This window comes from Candoia aspera, chromosome 14 (assembly GCF_035149785.1).
Source record: "Candoia aspera isolate rCanAsp1 chromosome 14, rCanAsp1.hap2, whole genome shotgun sequence".
NCBI classification, from domain to species: Eukaryota; Metazoa; Chordata; class Lepidosauria; order Squamata; family Boidae; genus Candoia; species Candoia aspera.
The window spans coordinates 7,480,333-7,501,868 of NC_086166.1; the positions used below are offsets into that span (position 1 = coordinate 7,480,333).

At 43.6% G+C, this 21,536-nt stretch overlaps 1 protein-coding gene across 3 annotated transcripts; it reads right to left on the reverse strand.

The window, feature by feature from the left end:
* Positions 1-377: 377 nt before the first annotated feature.
* Positions 378-18,253, reverse strand: CCP110 (centriolar coiled-coil protein 110). Of its 3 annotated transcripts, none has more exons than XM_063315253.1 (14): positions 17,532-18,253; positions 16,853-16,981; positions 13,452-15,060; positions 11,672-11,796; positions 10,030-10,207; positions 9,551-9,678; positions 9,114-9,230; positions 7,825-7,926; positions 6,917-7,033; positions 6,471-6,550; positions 5,809-5,871; positions 5,525-5,584; positions 4,485-4,567; positions 378-2,748 (listed from the first exon to the last, which is right to left on the reverse strand). In XM_063315253.1, the coding sequence occupies exons 1-14, from the start codon at positions 17,670-17,672 to the stop codon at positions 2,696-2,698; spliced, it is 2,985 nt and encodes a 994-aa protein (XP_063171323.1). In that variant the 5' UTR covers positions 17,673-18,253; the 3' UTR covers positions 378-2,695. The 3 variants fall into 3 exon arrangements, with proteins under 3 accessions (XP_063171323.1, XP_063171322.1, XP_063171325.1); XM_063315252.1 differs by having other exon boundaries at positions 11,672-11,799; XM_063315255.1 differs by lacking the exon at positions 4,485-4,567 and having other exon boundaries at positions 11,672-11,799.
* Between the last annotated feature and the right edge of the window lie 3,283 nt (positions 18,254-21,536).

The window sequence follows — 21,536 nt, forward strand, 5'->3', positions numbered from 1 at the left end:
TTTGTGCCCCCAATCCAGGTTCATTCTCTCTAGGACCCTGGCTGCTTGGCTGTGGCTGATGGAACCTGTAGGGCAGTGTCAATAAGCTTTCGACTCCTGAAACAAGAGATGCCTGTGTTTTGCTTGCTGCTTACACCCTTTGGGTAGCAAAACTCAAACACGTGAATCCATCTAAAGCATTTGATTTTTTAAATGTCCCTTGACTGGTCACTGTCTCAAAGCCTAGATGTGAAGGTGATCTAAAGTTAAAACTGAAGTCTGCGCTGTTTAATCATCCAAAATTGTCCTTGGCATCACAGAAGTGGGTTGAAGAAGAAAATAAACATGTGCACACACACACACACTCACATATACACAAGGTTTGTTTTTTTTAAAAAAAATTTAATTGTGTAATATACTTAAGGAGATAAAAAAGGTCAGGTGAAAACCAATATACAAAATTAAGGCTTATCATGGCATTGCATTCCACTCAAACTAAAAAAAAAGGCAACCAAATATTAAGAGAATAAATAAATATGAAACGTTAAATTACAAAAGTTATCCTGGCACTTGCAAATAGAAGACCATATGCTGTTAGAAGATTTGATATTTTAGAACAGAATTGGTTTTTTATAAAAGTTCTACTTAAATTACTGAACAAAGTAAACATTCACTTGTATTTAATAACATGCTTCTATTTACATACATTGCTAACTCCACAGCACAGAATCAGTTTAGATTACTTTGAGCATCGACATAACATGTAAACTGTAGCCTACCATGCAAGGTTACGTCCACAATTCTTAAGTAAGCTTGTGAATCATCGGTTCAGATTTTTTGAACCTCTAAGGAAAATGCTCAGGTCAGGCAAGAGCATTGAAAAATAGATTGAAAACCACTTCAGAATGCAGTAAATTGTTTCCATGGCAAGCACTTGCATTATGCTATTCAAATTAGCCAAGGACAATCTTTAAAACCATGATTGGTTACATCACAATTTGTGGCTTGCCCATTTTTACTGCGAAAGCAGAGCCAGCCTCTAAGGTTCGTTCACTCCTATTTCAGTCCTCCCTTCTTTGAAGTATATAAAATAAGCCAGAAATACAAAGCATTTGTGCAAAGGACAAACTAGATGCTTGTTTTGCTCCTCATAATCAAGTTGGGGTTTGCTGATACATCCTGGTTTAGTCAGGATGAGAAATCAAGTGTCTGGGGCTGGATATTGCTTAAAACTTTACATTGCTGATTTGTTTATTCACCTACCTGCTGTTTGTCTACAGTAAACTAAGATAACCCAGCAATTTTGGATTATCATTCCATTAATAATCCTTGCCATTTTTTTACATTGGCATCAAGACAGCCCTAGTCCCAGAATGTGACTTTAAAACACTGAATAATGTAATAAAAGCATTAGAAGATAAGTTTATATTCACATAATAAGTTTACAAGCATGTCAGAATAAATAAATGTATTCATGTATAAAGCTTCCCCCCAGCTTTTTCACTGAACCTTAATCTTCAATTCATGGAAATAATTTCAGTGGTACCACATCTGAAGCGTCTAAATATTAATATCAATTTAACATGTAAAATTCACATTGGACATTAACTGTGAATTAATATGCTACTAGGATAAAGCACTATTAAACTAAAAGCAGCACACAAATTTATTTCCCAACATGGTGGTGTTTGATTCAATCTTTCAAAACCACACTTGAAATCCACTTAGTTTTTTTCCCCCCCTCTAAAACAGTATTTACACAAATACAATTCATATTCTGAAATGGTTTTGTTAATCTAGCTTTTCTGTGAAATTAAGTATGGTTAATCTTATGTTGTAAATTTAAAGAGAAGAGATGGACAATGCTAAAAAGCTGTCCCAAACCACTATTGGCAATGTTCCATTAATTACTCAAATTTTGTTTATAAAGAACACCACCAGATATCTGGATTTAAAAAGAGAAATGAGGCAAATATTTACCAAAACAAGCTCCCCCACCCACCTAATTGTTGTTCTCATTTGTAAAAGATGAGATGTCTGGTTTGCCTACTACAAAATCAAGCCTTACAGCATCTTTTAAATGACCTTTCACAGCAGCCTCAGAAACAAGGTCATAACAGGAAAAAGGAGGTGGGTGAATACAATATTTATATTCTACAATTAAGAGCATCACTGCTGAAAGCTTAAAGAAAAATACATTCAACAAAAGCCAAAATGAAGCCTCCTGGCTTCCAAAGGACTGAAGTGGCCAAGAGAAGCTTTGTGTAGTAAAAAGGGCAGCCATCTTTGGAGACAATCCAGAGAGCTGAGACCAAAGATTTCCTTTTCAGAAGTGCTTTGAACAATCACAAAGCATGACAGAGCGAAGCGGGAATGCAGAACATGTAAAGCAGTCACATTTCAGGGTTATTCGTTGCACAGTTTAAAAATGCAGTCTGGATTCAGGCTGTTTTTTACAAACTCCCCATGAAAACATCTACTCGAGGGAGTAAGCAAAGAAGAAAAGCAGGATCACCCAGCGCACAAATGCTCTTTTTGGAGGGCTCTGCCTTATAGACATTATCTTTCCATTCCAGGGACATTTTTCCAAGTCTTATCAACAGGACCATGCACAGACCTGTCAGCTCCACCCATCAACCCGCGTTCCAGCAGGAACATCTGGAGAACGTTGAAGGATGATGCTAAGCAGCTTCCTAGCCTAAGGAGTGTTGCCTTCTTAAGTTGTTGCAACATTTGGCTTCTTTCTTTGGATTCTTCCTGCATATACTCCTGAAAGCAAAAATCAGAAATAACTCATTCTTGTTGATTAAAAAATTACTAGCTTAGAATGCCAACTGTTTGACATAAGCAAGCAGTTTTAAAGCAGATGACAACAAAGTTGCCAAGGAACTTTGGTTCTAAATTGCAGTTTGGTAAAGGAATAACATTAAGTTTCCAACTGCGTGTAGAAATAAATTTTAAGGTTGTCCATGACACTGAAGAGAAACAGTAGCAAACGGCCATTTTCAGCTTAAGCAGCTTTGGGGGGCTTAAATTCCTGAACTTCTAAGAGAAACAGCAGGTCCACATTAAAATGCTGTATGTAGCCCATGGCTTTATACAACAGATATGCCTGAAAGACTTTAAATGGCTTTGTCAGAACATATTGCATTGCAAAAAAATCATTGTGACCACTCTAGACAAACCGTGTTGGGATACAAGAAAGCTGTGGAAAAGGTAGATTGGTAAAGCCACTGCAAGGTTGGTTTATTTTTAAAGAACGTGGGTTCGTATTTATTTATCTATTTGTTTTTCAAATTTCTGTCACCGCCCATCTCCCCCCAAAAGGGCCTGATTTAATTTCCATGCTGTGGTAAGCGATGGCTTATTAAACGAACCACAATTGGTCAAGTTCATTCAACGGACTAAAACCACAAAAAATGCTTCCCAACCCATGATGGCTGAGTACACCCTCTGCCACAACCAACCGCCATTTTGGCTTAACGCAACGGGCAAACCCAGCCATTACTTGGGTATCTTCAGAGCGACTGTGAGTTATGTAGATGCCTGGAACCCCCATCTTGCAGAAGGAAGAGTAAAAGACAGACTTTGCTAGACGGACAGACACACCACTGGAACCTTCCTCCATTTCCTTCTACCATTCAGGATACACATGCTGAATGGTGGAGCTTTTGAGTTTGGGGCCCAGATATCAGAACTGGTGGCTGTCTCCACGAGTGCCCCTATCTTTACAATCTTTCACGGAGGGTCCTCAAGATGACCTCATTCCCGGAGGTCATGAAGAACATCCAGTGGGGAGGGGTCCTTCTCAAGGAGAAGGTCTGATTCCAGTTATGGAACTGGCTTCCTTGGGGAGATGCACACAGAACTGGTCATCGTTATGGTCTAATAGAGTTTCCCTGGGGTGGGGAGCCGTGTGAGGATCAGGGGGGTGCTTGTAGTTGTCATCTAAGAAAGGTACCTCATGTTTTTTTTCCAGACTTCATGCTAACAAGAATAAGCAAGCCACGTTTTTTAAAGAAACAGATGCATCCTTTCTGCCTTTGTTTCTAAATTGATGTTAGCTTTCTGAAACCCTTTGTTTCTCATCAAAAAGAAGTCCACGTGCACAGCACAATCAGTACCCAAGATCTTTCTCCTCATGTATACAAACAAACATGCATAATAATAAAACACAAGAATGCCACATCCAGGCATCTCGTGTTATCCACAAATGGAACACAACTAAAAAATATGCGATCTGCTCAGGTTTTGAAGCTTTGCGCAGAGTAATGACTACAGAGGACTATAATGAAACTGAGCCGCCTATTCAGGCAGTTGGTGATCACGACTTTTTTACTTTGTGTTCTATTCACTTCAGTCGGAGTTAGCACAGCACAGCTAGAGCAGAGCCGGTGCAGCAAGAGGAAATAAAACATCTGCTACTTAAGCTTTTTCTACCAAGACGAAAAATATATTCTTTTTCTTCTTCCGTGAGATCCCAGCACCCGCTTTTGTGTACACACCTGAAAAGGCCTTGTTAGGCACTCTGTTGTCTGAGGGTTTCTTTCTATTTTGCTCAGCCCCCTTCACTGAGGTCTTAGGGGTTCTGATTGAACATAAAAGGAGTTAATAAGTCACCTGCATCCAAAGTAAATGCTACTTCCCAAAACACCCATGTACAAGAGGTTCTTCACCAGCAAAAGAACCATTGTTTTCTCCAAGTACACCATTCCAGAAGCCCCATGGATTAACAGGCAATTCACATGTCAAAAAATGATGCTTTGGCATGACATCAGCCTTCTCCAACCTGGTGCCCTCTAGATGGGTAGACTTCAACTTCCAGATTGCTCAGCAGTGTCTACAGCTGAATCAGGTCAACTGGAACCATCAGTAGCCCCATCCCACATCTAGAAGACACTCCAGTTGAGGAGGTCCTGCATTATATGAATGGATTTCCTACTTGCATGTTCTTTCCTCCCCATTCACACTCTGTTTTAATTGGTAAGCTCCATCTTTATTGAAACTCATTTGGGAGGAAAGGTAACAGTTCACTGGTACAGGACATACCGGGTATTCTGAAAGCCACAGTTAGCTGGGAAAGAGCGCAGGCCAGCCAACCGTTTGTGTGATTCTAAGCTTACATCACAAATCACAGTTCAGTTTTGATCTACAATCAGGGCTTGGAAAGATCAAGTCCTTACAATTTCCTGATTTCAACTCAATTGTTTGATTCAATTATGATTTCTGGCAAAGTTCAAGTAATTTACAAGGAATAGGCTGTAACTGGAGGTGGGGAGCATGCAAGCAGGTGTCTCGTTCGTTGCATCTGAATCGACCCATTGTTTAACGCTCTTATTTGATGAAATTGCCCATAGGTTTATAAACCCAGCTGAACCAAGAGACGAAACAATAGAGCAGAATAAATACTGTATTCTTAGAGAGCTACAAGGATGGAAATGAAACTCAAAAGAGCCCATGTGACCAACAGATATACTACAATAAATGCTAGATCATCATCTCGGTAGAGAGAGCATTAGCGTTTCAAATCAGCAAATTATCTTACCCTTGTCTGGACAGCAGCCTTTGAATAGGAGCATTTTGACCTTGGTTTGGCTGAAGAACTCTGCAGAAAAAGTAACATTCTGATTTTACAATCATAAAGGCTGCTTTCTGATAGAGCAGCAATAGGAAGAGAATAATGAAAACAACTAGAGAATTCAGGATGGGATGGAACAGGAAAAGCAAGGGACAAAAAACAAGAAAAACTTGTGAACCCCCAGGAGTTATTGGGAGTTGGGAGGCATGCAAGTTTAATTGATTATTAGTTGCTGTTGTTATGTTACAGACCTGTTTTCGAAGATCTTTTGCTTCCCAATTGTTTTTTTATTTGGAATTCCCATTTCAGCAGCCCTATTGGGGAAAAGGTGCACGTGAATGAAAATAGGGTTGGGGAGAAGGACAATAAAACAAGCAAGCATATGGTTCTAGCTGCCCTATTTCTCTCTCCTTATTATGTAGAAAGGTGTAAACTGGGTGGAGGGGTTGCCAAACAGTGTGCAAACAGGACATATAGACGGCTTTAGAACAGACAAGATTCTGAGCATTTTCAGAGGTGAACCTCTGAGCTTAAAGTCTTGCACAACTCAAGACACAACTGTTGCTTCCACGATTAACAACCAGGCTTTTTCTTGGGGGCAAACAGGTTTACAAATCTTAGTTAATAGGAAACCCTAAAATTTTGGACGGGGGAGAATCATGAAATAAGATAATGCAGTCACCGGAAATTAATTAAAGATTCAGCTGATTGAATCTTCCTTCTAAACTGTCTCTTCCAATTACAGTATTGTTCTATCAGCTTAGTTTGATTAGTGTAATTGGAAGAGACAGTTTAGAAGAAAGATGCCCAATTTTTCACACCAACTGACAAACTTTAAGATATAGACTACTTTGCCAACACATCTATCCCCGCACGCTGATCGCATGGACGTGTTACCGTTTCCCCCACATACCTTATGTACTTCTTTCTATCCAGAGACTTCTGCGTGGCTGTAGAAAGCGTGACTCTCTCTCTCGGGGACTTGGCTTTATCCTATACATCCAACAATGACGGACATTAGTTTTATTACAAGATAATTTGTAAGATATTACTTTTAAGAAAAATAGCCTTGCCTAAATTACAGTTAGAACGAACTGCAATCCCAGCAGAAATCATGCATGTTGGTGACCAACTGTATTTAAAACCCGTATGAAGTTTTCAGGCGTATTGGGATTTGGGGCCCTACGTTCAACTGCAAGGCACAAACTCCATCGCCAACTCTTTAACGCGAAGTATCTATGACAGACACGTGCCCGGTGTCAATTGGTACAGACCTGCTCTTCAAAGGCACAAAGAAAACAAAAACAGACATTACGGCAGATAACAGCCACAGGTAGCTGAAGTGCGGCTGCAACGCACCAGCTGCCGAAGCATTTTCTCCTTGCGAATTTCTCGATCTTGACGCAAGAGGTTCATTCTTTCCGATGCTTCCATTCTGAAGAAAATATCGTGAATATCGTACAGTGCTGCCTGCAGCTAAAAAAAAAAAAAAATGCTAAGCTTCCAAATGCCACAAGTTCTGCTCCGGCCATAATCACAAGAAACACACGGACACCACACGGATTGGATCTTGAGAGATGAATTTTCTGTGAATTTCAGAAAATCTGAGGCAGATTTAATGGTAGCCTCAAAGAAATCATATTACTTCTTGGACACCCGGAGTTCAGGGAGCCACTGTCATGTACAGGAAGTCTTCACTTAACGACCACAATTGGGAGTGGCATTTTGGTTGCTAAGCAAAGTGGTCATTAAGTGAATCCAACCCAATTTTACCTTTTTTTGCAGCGGTTGTTAAGCAAATTGCCATGGGCGTTAAGTGAACCACATGGTTGTTAAGTGAATCACACAGTTCCCCATTGATTTTGCTTGCCAGAAGCCAGCTGGGAAGGTTGAAAATGGCAATCGTGACCAGTATGCTGACTGGGGAATTCTGGGAGTTGAAGTCCACACATCTTAAAGTTGCTAAGGTTGAGAAACACCACACTGGTGACTTCCTGGACAAGCCCCTGCAATTTTCTTGGCTACATTTTTGCAAGTGTTTTACCCTTGCCTTCTTCCTAAGGCTGAGAAAGAGGGACTGGCCAAGAGGTACCCAGCCGGCTTTGTGCCTACGGCAGAATTAGAATGCCCACGAAGCGCCTTGAACCACTACACCAAACTGGCGCTCAAAGCTTGATTACAAGTCAATATTCAAAGTCTGCGTTTGAAATGACTGGGTTTTGTCACCATGAACCAATCTCGTGTGCACCTCAAGCTGTATACTTTACCTGAGCTACCACTCTTTCTTGTAGATTGGCATCTTGAGCTGGGACGTTTCCCCTCTTCAACAGAGCTTCAGACCGGAAGTTTTTGATGAATTCCATTGTATCCTACAAAATCCACAGACAGATACACGCTTATGTGTCTGAACAGTACAACCCTCCTCACAATGAATTCAAACAACAAGCCATTGAGGCAATGGCTGCTTCAAAGAAGGCAGGATAGTTCCTTCAAAGACAGTATCTGCCAAGTGTTCTTTTTCAGGAGAAATTGATTAGGAACAGGAAGGCACTACACAGTTTGTTAGGCAGGCCCCTAACGCTTCAGTTTCCGGCTAAACACAACCACCACTGGTCTCCTAATTTGGTCTATCTGAAAGTCACCTGGAAGATGAACTGAAAAGCTGAAACACCACTTTGATCCTTCATTCCTGCCCTCTCAGAATTTAACACAGTGGGATTTGCATCTAATTAAGCATGCACCACATTACCCCACAGGCTTTGAGAAACTGCAAAGAGAACTTCCTTTCACTCAACTTTGCTTTTCTTTTAAAAAAAGTCTTCACACTAAATATAAAGCCAAGCTACCAGTGATTCAAGTATATCTCAAGGCCAGCTCAAAAACATCTGTTTTAAAATTAAACAGGGTCTTTGCTTCTTTGGAGAGTGAGAATTGAAAATAATCTACAGTGCCACAGCTACGAAAACATAGGATTAAACAAAGGATTGGAGTTGAGCTCTCTGACATTTCTTCCAACTCAAAAAAAAAACCAGCTATGATTCTAAGTGCATTTGTTAAGAACTGGGGAATTTATTTTACGATTGTTTGCCACCCAGAGTCACTTGCTAAGATGGGCAGCATTACAAATTGAATGAATGAATGAATGGGTTTGTAGAGAAGATAAAAATGGTTGAAAAAAGTCTTTTTCTCTCCAAACCAAATGTCTCTCCAAAAGTTCAACCTCCAGCCCATCAAATGTCATTGATTCCACCTCCTGGAACCACCTTGGCCAGTGGCAGGAACGATGGTAGTGGTGGTCTACTATATGTAGGAGAATGCAGCTCCCCCTCCCCAAGACACAGAGTGGGAGAAGTGGAAAAATAAAAGGGAATGCTTTGGAGGTAACATTTGGGCAGCAGAGATAAGGTAAGGAATGACGGTGGCTTCAGGTTTCTGCAGATAATTCAAGTTTCCAAAGGAGAAGCTGTTGCAGATAAAGGGAGAAAAAGCATGCTTGGTGTTAACTATGTATACACGCACATTCACACCCATAAAGCTTATGTAGCCGGTTCCTTACGTGGACGGTTTGCCTGAGATGTTTTAGCTTCTCTGTTTGTAAGAGTCTTCTAGTGAGAAATCCCTTGGCGAGAGCAGAGATCTTGTTCAATTTCCTTTTCATCTCAGGACTGTACACCTTCAAGAAGAAAGGTAAAATCGTATCACCACAAGGGCATTTTCCCCATTAGCTCGCATTTAACAACCCAAACAAAGCAGAATTAATACAACTCTGGGGTCTCAGCTACCAAATCTGGTGCTACGGCTTTTTCTGTGCATTTCCTGGGAACGGCATACCAAACTCCCCCACACCCCTACCACAACTCAGAGATGAACTGATCCCGCAATAGAGCGCCGCGTTAATAAAAGAGCAGTGAGTAAGCAGCGACTTCTGCCAATAAAATGTTAATATTCATTCCTCTAGGATGTATTTACTAACATTTTTCTTTAAATCCCCACCTGAGACCACCTCATTTTACTCCTGCTAATACACCTGGATACCGAAGCAGGTTTTCCACTTGCTGGCTGCTCCCAAAGGTAGAACGGTGATCCAGCAGGTAAACCGGGCGCAGCGGCATTCACCAAACCTACGTTTAGAACATTTTAACAGTTGAAATCATAATTAAGCACACGAATATCAAAACTGAACATGTATGCTCCTTATGCGTTCTTCCTCATTCGTGCCAGCTAAAATATTCATGATTAGATCATTACTCCGGCTGTCTGGATCATGGAAATAACTTTCTAAGATTCAGATCTGCCTTCCAGGAATTATAAAAGGAAGGAAATGGAGAGTTTCTGCGGCTTTTAGTTCTTAACTCCACATAGTCAACACAGGAAAACACACGAACGCCAACCAGATACGAAGGATACGTTCTTTGTGGTTTATTCGCCCTGGACTACATATTGAAATCAACATGTACAGCTTCTGCCTTTACCAGCACTCTCGAAGTTGGTGCTATGGACAGCTTCAACTCGAGTCAGCACAGATTCCAACAAATGAGCGTCACTGATCTTTCTCCACTCCAGAGCCACGCCAATATCCACTTGGGGAATCCCACTTTCAGCTGCAGTGTTTTTTTCCTCTTTTAATCTCCGTGCCTGCTCTTCTATCTCCTGGCCATTTAAGAGAACAAGAGATGTCAGTCACAACAAGCATTTGGAACTTCTGAGGACAAAACTTGGCTACTTAAGTCCTTGTCTTCTTGAAAGTCAGGGGGTGGGGGGCACGGGCTGACCCCATTCAGTACTATTCCGTTCCCCCAACCTTGTTACGGAGTTTAAGGATGTCTCCCGAGATATAACTTCATTTGAATACTATCCAATCAATTGTCCTTATTGCTTTGAACATTTCGAAGTTCAAGGTGCCTTGAGACAGTTTGTAATAAACCCTAGCAGGGACACAGAAGTTGAAAGAGAAGGGTATGGAAAGCGACCATCTGCAGAACTTGCAATGTCTTGCCTGAAAGACAATTATGTACAAAAAAAGTCCCACCTTTGTTAGCTTTCCTCCCTACTCTGGCATTTTCCAGATAGGTTGGGATTACACCTTCCATCCTCCACAACAAACACAACCTTTGCTAACTGGCCATGATGGAAGCTGTTGTCCCAACACAAATGGCAGAATGGTGGTGGTTCCCACAAATGTTTCCTAAAGAAAGGTAAAAGGATTTTCTTTGATATCAGAATTGCTCAACTTCCAAAGAAAATCCTTTTAGCTTTCTTTAGGAAACATTTGTGGGAACCACCACCATTCTGCCATTTGACCACTATGCCCAGGACTCAGCTCTGGCTTCTGTATGGTTGGAAAGGAAGAGGGCCATAATGGAACATTCTCAATGTTTTCTCACTTCCCCCATCCCACAGAAATAAACAATCCTAGGATTCTGAGAAGACTTCACAGCTGCACAAGAATGGGTGGAGAGCTAGGGAACGCAGATCTCTTCTTAGAGGAGCTCAATTCGGTCCAGGAAAGATCCAATCAGGCCTGAATCCACCCTGTTTTGGCAGTCCAGCTGGATTTGGTATTACCAACAATTAATTGTCCAGACTCTCTGCACCTCCTACTCCAGCTCCGCTGGTGGCCTTCAAACTCCGTTGCAAAGCCTTAAGTGAGCGAACATAAGGCATGCTGACTAGCGCAACCATCTGCCTCTTGCTGCCAAATAATTCCCAGCTGCTTCTCATACCATTTGAGGCACTGAAGCAAGGCACTTAATCCCCGGGAAGCTCTTCCCCATCCCCAGACTAAAATTGTCCACCGACCTGGCCTGATATTTACTAGGCATTGTTTTCACAACAGAGATACTGCCCTCCACTTCAAGCAGTTTTGACCCTACCTGGTGCATTCCAGATGGGTTGGAACTACCTCTCCAATGTTCCTCAGCTGGGAATTCTGGGAACTGCACTCCAACAGATCCAGAGAGCACCAGGTTGGGGAAGCCTGATCTTGAGACTCCTATCTAGGCTTTTCCATCACAACAGCTTGTTCACCACCAGAAGCCCTGAAGATTCAGCTTTCCGGCGCAGTGGAAAAGTTCGAAGGCCTCCACCCCCAGGGATTTTATTTGCTCCTCTCACCTTCTGCAGCCTCTCTTGTTCCCGCTCTTGCTCTGCTATCAACAACGACAACTGCTGGGCATGTTGCTCTTCGAGTTTCTGCCTCAGCTCTGCGAGGGCCCGCATCTTCTGCCTTAAGGCCTCCTCTTCTGAAAAGCCCCCACATAAAATATAACTAATTCCTGTAAAAATCTGGGGTCTTACACAACATGTATGCAAAACTTCAACAGACTTTTCAAGGCAAGCGTTGCCCACTTATGCAGGAACAGCCTCCAACTTGCAAGCTGCGTCAGACCTGAGAAAGTTCGCTGTGGGGCAGAATGAGCATCAACTAGAGGTCACCTTAGTTCCTGGGGGAAAGAGCAGCTCCAGTTTTCAGGACACCCCTAGGCAGAAAGTCCAAGGTTGGGGTGGCTCTCAGTGGGGATCTCAGGAGGCTTTTATGGCTCCAGTGGAAATGCCCCAGGCAACACTGGTGGACTTGGTCTACCCATCCTATAGCATGGAATTAAAAGCATAGCTGGAGGCAGCAAATGCCAACCTTGCCCAGAGAATTTTTTTAAAAAATGTCTTTTTGAATCCACAAACTCCCTTATCTATTTGTTAATTGGATGTATAGGGCCTCCCAACTCACACAATGTGACTCTGGATGGATGTAATGGTATGTGGGAATGACCTGGGAAGACAGAGAGAAGAGATGCTGCCTAGGGAATGGTTGGATAAGAGACAGCATAGCCCACCGCTGGATGGGGCAAGAGGCTCAGAAGGGACCCTCCCTAACTTCTCAGGCTGTAAAGGAGATGGCGGGAGATTTGTACTTTCAGACTTGCAAGGTTGTTTATGTAGCCTTACAGTAAAGTAGAATTAGCTCATCCGGTCGTGTTTCCTGTCTGGTCTACCTGGGAAGGCTGACATTAGCTTACAACAGAAACAAACAATAATAGTTCACTTTATACCTTTCTTTCTATGTATCTATCCATGACACATAAAGTAAGGCTAACTTTAATAGGGAAATCAGTGACTAACCTTTATGAACTCCCACTCAACTGGCAGCTGCAAATCTTTGAATGTTTCAGCAGTTAAGATAACACTAAAAGTAATCATCGTGTTAGCTGCCAGTCAAATGTCTGAGATGGGTGGCCATATAAACGGAATGAGCGAATAAATAAATAAATAAATAAATAAATAATCGTATGGAAGTCCAGTTAGCATTCAGGAAATTCCTCCCTGAAGTGCCTATTATTACTTGAAAGCTTCAATCCTATCTGTTATTTCCTCAGGAGCAGGCCCCACTGAGAACAGTGAGTGAGACTCACCACCACCAGACGGACTTATGTCAAGGCAAAATGCCACTAATCTACGAGCAGGGGCCTGGCACCAGGGCTATGAACTTCAAGCGACCAGTCCAAAAGAGCCCATGCAAACCAGCTCAGGCTCTGGATCCCACCTTCCACATCAGGTGGTGGCTAGCGATGACCCACCATTTATAATTTTTCACAATGACTTGAAATGGTTGATACAGCATCCCTCCACAGCACTGGGGGGACTGCGGGTGACAACTTCCATTTGCCCACTGCTGCTGTTGTGTCAGGTCACGACCAAGTAGAACCACCAAAATTAGAGTTCTACCACAAGAGGCGGGCCGACGGGCCTCCACTGGAAGGGGCCAAGATGGCACTTTCTTAAGGGCCTTCTCCACAGCATTTAACTAATATGACTGAACCCAGCAAAAAAAATTTTTAAAAACCCCTCTGAATATTTCGTAACCAACACAGGCGTACCATGGTGTCCGTTTTCTTACCTCTGAGACATCGTGCCGGTGTTTCATTCTTGGCGTCAAGTACAGCTCCCGCTGGATACCGCTGATCGTGCAGCTGTTGCCTCTCTGGGGCGGCAGCTTCTGTAGACACAGCCCACGGCATGTTCTCCTTCTGCACTGCATCCCCCTCCAGCTCAAGCCTACGTCTAACCTTTTCCAGCCCGTTTTCCAAAATTCGCTCATTTCCAAGAGTCATTTCTGGGGTATCCAGCAGCGGCTTACTCTGCATCTGCATCAGCAAGGGAGACGGTCTTTCTACATCGTAAGATTTATTAAGTTCCGTGGGCATGCTGCACTTGACCTTATCTGGCAGGCTCTCCGTCTTGGCTGGGTTCTGGGTCAGCAGGGGACAGCTCACGTCCTGTAGCTCCTGTGGGCTGAGATCTGAAAGGCAACCGCTTCCATTTTCTAACATCAATTCTCCCTCTATCATGGGATGGACAGGGAAATTCCTGCTTTCTTGTTGATTGGCCGGAAGCGGGCACACGTCATGGCATTTGCCAACGACCCGTTTGTTGAAGGTCTCTGAAGAGCTCTTGCCAAAGGCCTGAGCTTTGCGGGGACAAATGGGAACGAGGTCCGCAGACAGAGTTGGCACAGGATCGGAGACCGCCTGCCTTTTGCTGGCATCCTGAGCAATCCAGTCTGCAGCTCCTCCCTTTCCCTTGGGACTCAACTCGTAGGCGTTCACAGGGTTGGTAATGACGATGTGCCCTACTGAAGAGGGCCTGGGGCGTCTCCGGTGCATCTTGGGGCTCATACTTGGCTCAGGACTGGGCAGTTTCGAGTAAGAGCCCGTGAGGCTCTGGAAGATGCTGTCCCGCTCAAAGAGAGAGACGCTTCGGAAGTCTTCGTCCAAATCAGAGTCCAAAACAGGAGGTGTTCCGGACCTCATTGGTATATCTACTTTAGAAAAACTGGATGAGGTTATTCCACCAGCGTTACTTTTAGAGACCAAGGAACTCTGAGGAGAGGAATTAGGTTTAATAAGGTTCGACTTCTCCGGGGTCAGAACTGGAGTACTTCTGCCCATACATTTTCCTCTCTCTTTCCCCAACTCGTTCATTTTAACAGCACTGTTTTCTTTATCGGGATGGCTTTCATTGCTGTTCCTCTTCGAGCTGCTCCGAAGGCTGCGTCGGATTTGTTCTCTCTGAATGTACTCCTTGGATTTTTTTAAGAGGTTCTGAAGGCTCATTATGTATGGGTCTGGACCTTCCACCTCAGCTAGTACAGGGTCAGTGGAATCTTTCTTCCCCATCTCATTTGAAGGAAATGTGCTTGGAAGACTGGAAAAGGTACCTTCTGGGCCAATTCTCTTTTCCAAGCGGCTACTGCAAGTTTCCATTGGGTTATGGGGGATAAATTGTTCTGTTCCTTCAAAAGTGTCCCCATCTGAGGTCCCCTGCATATCTATTGGCTTAACATCTGGTGTCTGTTTGGGTTCGAGACATTCACTGAAAGCAGGAGAATTTGGCAAAACATTGCATGATTCTGTTGCAAAGCCATTCGACGCTTTGGATTCTAAATCCAAATGAATATTCTCTTTCTCAGACTGATCTAAATCACTTTGGCTGGAGATTTTTTTCATCTGTCAGAGGAAAAAAAAATTGATTTAAAGTACTAAGTTAAAAAAAATAACAGGTTGTTCAAAAAGAAGTCCAAAAAATATGTAAAAGGCATACTGGACAGGATCCAAGTCATTGGAAACTGATGATATAGTCAAATGTTTACCCACTCAAGCCTTTATCCATTCCATTCCTACAAAGCTTTGGGGTTTACATTGCATTTTAGGACTGATTTTATTGTATACCACCAGAGCCTTTATAGAATTGGGCGGCCTAATACATTTAAGTAATGCATAGCAAACAACCTTCAGAACTAAAAGAAAAATCAAAACCAGATTTGAAAGACAGAGTTCAAAGAAAAAAAAGAATCTCAGTGGCTACAAATAGGATTTTAACCATACTTGAAATATTGATCAACCGATCAGTCAGTTTACAGATGAAAGCAATTTTTCTGGCAGGTGTAGCAACCTAACCCTAATCCTTTAGTTGGGTCTGTCACAATTTTTAAAAGTTCTTTTTTTAAAAAGTACAAAGAGCAACATGGCAAAGGAATAGCTTAAGTTAATCAGCTAACTGCTCTTTAGCTCTGTTGCAGGCAAGCTGTAATCAAGACAATTAATTGGCTGAGAGCTACAGCGTGGTTAAAAATACATACTGTGTAGAAGAAATGTAAGTGATTATTATCTTATTCTCCACACACTCTTGCCACATCTTCTGAATCCCAAGCTAGGTAATGGTTGCCAAGTGCACACACTAGTAAACATAGCCAGAAATTGAATAGTTTATGTGTGGGCTCCTGTTATTACTCCAGCTTAAAAAGCTGAACTAACAAATGAGCTAATTTAAAGCAACAGAGCTGCATTGTTTGCTGAAACACACTTTCATTGTGCCCACCAAGGACCGTGAAGATCTCACTCACAACTTCCAGTTAGCACACAGATCTCTTTAATGCAATAGAAACTACGCTGATACCTTAATGTGTCTGATGTAGAAAGAAGATACCCAGAATTTATGAGAGGGAGGGGCACACCCCTGTGCCTACTAACATAAGTCTGTCACAGCAAACACAACAAAGAGGACCCTTCAACTCTTTACAAAACGATGAGATTTGATCCAGATCCACCAAATTCTGCATCTAGCAAAAGCAAGCTTGGCTTACAAAAAGGTATGCTCCAATACATCCACTAGGGTGTTTAGGTGCCACAAAATTCTTTATCACATTGAGATATATGAAAGAAAGAATTGTGGCTATTTTACACCAATGTATGTATCTTAAATGTCAAATTTCAACTGCACCTCAGGATCGCTAGATGCAGTACATCCATTGAATAAATAAAATGACAGCTTCTGTTCATTCATCGTGTCCACCTTGCATTTATATCCTTTTTTTCTGGGAGCCTAAGATGACTTATGGGGGAGCCTCCCCCAATTTTATCCCTACAAAAACAACCCTGGGAGGCAGACTGGCCTGAAAAGTCACCCAATATATTCTGTGGCTGGAGGGACCTTGAACTTATCCAAATCAAATACCTTGTTCCAGTCTGGTATACTGTATATGCTTAATATTTAGTACAAACAGCCTACCCTTGACTGTGCTTAGTTAGAAAGCCTTCTCTGATTGCCACCCTGAAATCCTACTTTAATTTCAGCAGGTTTATTTAGTGGAATTTAATTGCATTATTTAATGTAAAACTCACAGAGATTTTGCTCCTTGAGAGCAACAGAGCGCAGTCACCTATTCCCTTCCAAATCTGCTGCAGGTAAGACAGTTCCCCCCCCCCCCCACCTTCTCACAAGGAACTGTTTCAACCTCACCTGCACATTGGCCACAATTTCTTCAACGCGGGTCAGCAAAATCCTTTGCTTGGAATTCTGTCGCCAGCATTCTAAATCCAGAGCTTTCTGCCTGTCTTGCTGAAGCTCTTTCTTTTTCTCCAGAGTCAGCTATAAAAGCAAGGGAGAAAAATTATTATCGTCCTCTATTATTCATGAGCTCATACTTTATTTAATTTCATCGATTTACAGTCAGTGCCCCCAGAAACTTCTGCACAGAACATGGAGGAAAAAAAATTACAAATTAGTAAGAAGATTGTAAAGCCTCAGCAAAAAGTTCCACACGCACACACGCGCACACCCAGCATAAAATCCAGACCCAAAGCCTTGCCTTCTCAGAGCAATTGCAATTAAGCAAAACTTCACATTTCTAGAAATTTGGGGCAAAAAGTCAGCAACTAAGAAGTAAGTTTGGTTTCGGCCCAGCCCACACAAAGAGTAAGAAAGGGGCATATGAGCACTTGTAAAGGACTATTAAAGATTTCTCCGGTGGACATCCTTAATGATTCTTAATTTTTTAATGGAAGAGGAGAAAAATGACTTTTCCTAAAAACAAGGCAAAGCAAGGCAGAAGCCTCATAATATACATGAAGCAAGATGTCCAACGTAATTCAAGTCCACTCACTTTCTTTTTACCATGGACACGATAAAGCCAACTTACCAGAGGAGAAAGCACAGGAACCCCATTAAACTGAATAAGGGAAACATTTTTGTGCTGAGCAACGGGAGACATTCCATTCTCCATAAACTCTCCTTGAATCCTAGCCAGGTGCTTCTTGCAGAATTTCTCATATTCCTCCATCTTAATGCAACTGGGCTGGAGAATGAGAGAGACAGAGAGAGGAAACAGACCCTTTTGCAAATAACAACTCAGAATATATGTTACAATAAGAATGCCACTCTTATCATACAACTCCCCTGGTAATCTGTTTCTGTTGTTACTACTGGCCTGGAAAACCGCACTGCCAACTAAAGGAACTCTGCAACAGAGCTCTGAAATTATTACGGAAATCAGGATGAAAAACAAACAGCTTGGTGATTGAAATCAAAGGACAGCAATTATACTTCACCAAGCAAAGCTACAAAACTCACAACTCTTCCAGGCAGCCCCAGCCCACAACAGGGTTGAATTCTGACCTTATTGGAACCATGGTTCTGATTTTAAAAAGGTGCTGATACAATACTTACTAATAAGACAAACTTAAAAATAAAGGCACCACTATCTGAGATGATGGCACTGTTCGCTGTTACACAATGACTATGAAGTTTAGAAGGGTTCCTGGCACCCGTCTTAGGCCCCAGTCATCCCACGCCAGCTACCTCGATCCCCCAATCTCAATCTACTCTTTTTACAAGGATCTGGAAAGATCTGCTCTGCATCAGAAGCAGGGGATCCAGTGCAACCTCCTCCTCCTGTGAAGCTTCCCAGATGACCCTTATTATTACAGGTTTCTGTTGCTGTTATTGTTACTAATGCCTCTGGCTGACAAACAAGGCATTTATCCCAAGCACAAACCCCTTCAGACACCCCCCATACCCTTTGGCATCTTTAAATCAGGGCTGGGGGTTCCAGAATAGCTTGATGTGAGACGGGGGGGGGCACTGCCCCAAAGCTGAATAAACAGGTCCTCCCAGTCTCAAGCGCCTGTTTGGGAGGTGGGGCGATAATTTCAACCAAAGCCAAATAAAGCTTAAGTAGAAATGAAGCTTAAAATTAAGTACAGATCAAAATTAAGTACAGCTTAACATTAAGTACATGGAATATGTATATTCGCATGGAATACCCACGGAATCGCCAAGGGTCGGATACGACTGAATGGTAATTCGATTCGGTAACATTAAGTACAGCTCAAAATTAAGTACAGCCTAACATCAGCTTAACCTTAAGCACAGCTTAACCTTATAGGCAGCTTCAATGACTTTCCCCCTTTCTCTCTGCAGACCAAACCCCCGACAATGCTGGCAGCCCCCGCGGCTCTCCCCACGTTCCACAGCCTTACCCGCCCGCCCCGCTTCCAACGAGCGCAAACTGCGCGCCCTTCGCACTCCAGCCCGCCGAGGCCGGCCCTGCCCAGCCCCTGGCAACCCTGAACACGGCCCGCCTCTTCCGGCTTGAGGAGGCCGCGGCCGTTGCAGCCTCCCACGGCGTCTCCAGGCAACCGAAGGGAAGGGACGGAAGTCAGGGACCGCAGCGGGCGGTCTCCAAACTCTTGCATTCTGGGAACTGTAGTTTAAAAAGGAAAGAGGCCCACCAGTGGAACTGAATTCTTGGATGGAACTGTAGTTTTCTTGGCAACCTTGTGGAAGAGGTTTGCCATTGTCTTCTTCTGGGATGGATAGATGGATGGATGGATAGATGGATGGATGGATGGATGGATGAGTTTAAGTTGGTGGAAATTTCCTGGTGGTCTCTCATCCTGGTCCTAACAAGTTTTCCCTTGGACAGTTTTTCAAGTTTCTTGCATGCAGCAGTGCTTTCATGCCATGGTGGTGCCCAACTGACTAAAAGAGTAAAAGAAAATCCAGAAAAAAAGCAATATAACAGAAAAAGGAAAGTTTCTAGTGGGAAACTAGTGGCTTTCCTTGTGCAATTGATTGGCCCCTGTGAAAACTGATTGCTGGACTAGATGGGCCAGGGATCTGCTTCATTGCTTCTGTTCTGAAGTGCAACACTGCATAGATGCAGTCAAAAAGGGTCAAATAGCAAGTCAGCTCACTGGGAAAAGCTCTAATGTTGGGAATGGTGGAAGGAAAGTGAAGAGGACGACCACCAGCAAGGTCCAGTGGCAATGCAGGCACCATTGGAAGATCTGAAAGACCAGGTTAAGAACAGATCATCCTGAGATTGTCTATCTATGTGGTCACTAAGAGTCAACACTGAGTTGATGGCACATAATCCAATCAACTAATCAATGCCAAAACCCAGCTCCCCTGAGAAATTCATAATTTCTTTATTTATTTATCACATTTCTTCACCGCCCATCTCAACAAATGACTCTGGGCGGTTTACAAGCAAATTAAGACAACAAAAGAATTAAAATACCACTAAAAGAGATTCATTATAAAAATATAAATGTCCCTAAAACTCTAAAATACAAAATTTGAAATACAAAATCCAAGATGGTGAAACCACAGGCTCGATAAAATTTCCCAGCGCCGCGTCAAGGTGCCAACCACCCCCATGACAGACCATCCCGCCCTCCCTCCCTCCCCAAGCGAGGTGGCATAGCCAAGTCTTGACCCCCTTTCGGAAGGCTGGGAAAGGTGGAAGGAAAGAGAAGAAGAGGACGACCAGCAGCAAGGGGGATGCACTCAGTCACAGGGGCAGTGGGTGCACCCTTGGGAAACCCAAAAGACCCGGTTAGGGACACATCGTCCTGGCGAAAATCCATCTAGGAGTCCAAAACGACTTGATAGAACATTATCAATCAATTCAGCATATTTTGGGTTTTGGTAGCCCTCTCTCTTATGGGCATGGAATCGGGGGGATTTTGGGTGGTCCAAATATAACTCGCAGATGATACCACTTTGATGGCTAAAAGCGAAGAGGAACTGAGGAGCCTTATGATGAAGGTGAAAGAAGAAAGTGCAAAAGCTGGTTTGCAGCTAAACCTCAAAAAAACCAAGATTATGGCAACCAGCTTGATTGATAACTGGCAAATAGAGGGAGAAAATGTAGAAGCAGTGAAAGACTTTGTATTTCTAGGTGCAAAGATTACTGCAGATGCTGACTGCAGTCAGGAAATCAGAAGACGCTTAATCCTTGGGAGAAGAGCAATGACAAATCTCGATAAAATAGTTAAGAGCAGAGACATCACACTGACAACAAAGGCCCGCATAGTTAAAGCAATGGTGTTCCCTGTAGTAACATATGGCTGCGAGAGCTGGACCATAGGGAAGGCTGAGAGAAGGAAGATCGATGCTTTTGAACTGTGGCATTGGAGGAAAATTCTGAGAGTGCCTTGGACTGCAAGAAGATCAAACCAGTCCATCCTCCAGGAAATAAAGCCAGACTGCTCACTTGAGGGAATATTAAAGGCAAAACTGAAATACTTTGGCCACATCATGAGAAGACAGGACACCCTGGAGAAGATGCTGATGCTGGGGAGAGTGGAGGGCAAAAGGAAGAGGGGCCGACCAAGGGCAAGGTGGATGGATGATATTCTAGAGGTGACGGACTCGTCCCTGGGGGAGCTGGGGGTGTTGACAACCCACAGGAAGCTCTGGCGTGGGCTAGTCCATGAAGTCACGAAGAGTCGGAAGCGACTGAACGAATAAACAACAACAAATATAACTCAGGGGTGGAATTCGGAAATTGCGCTTCCCGTTCCTCCGCCCCGCCCCAACCCCACCAAGCCCATAAGAGGATTCATTGTTTCGCAGGCCGCCTGTGCCGGCGCTCACCTGACAAGCCGGTCTACAATTCAGCGCGGCCCGCCTCCTGATTGGCCGGGTGGGCGCAGGCGGCCAGCCAATCCCGGGCGCGGCCGGGAGAGACGGCCGCCGCTTCCCGCCCTCGCCGCCGGCGTCGCCTGCTCCTCTCGCGCGATTGGCTGGGGCGGCCGGCCCGCGAGGGCCGCGATTGGCCGGGCGCCGCGCGGCGGCGGGGCGATTGTGCGCTCACGGCGAGGGCCGCCACCCGCGCGAGGAGGGAGCTGCTGCGGCC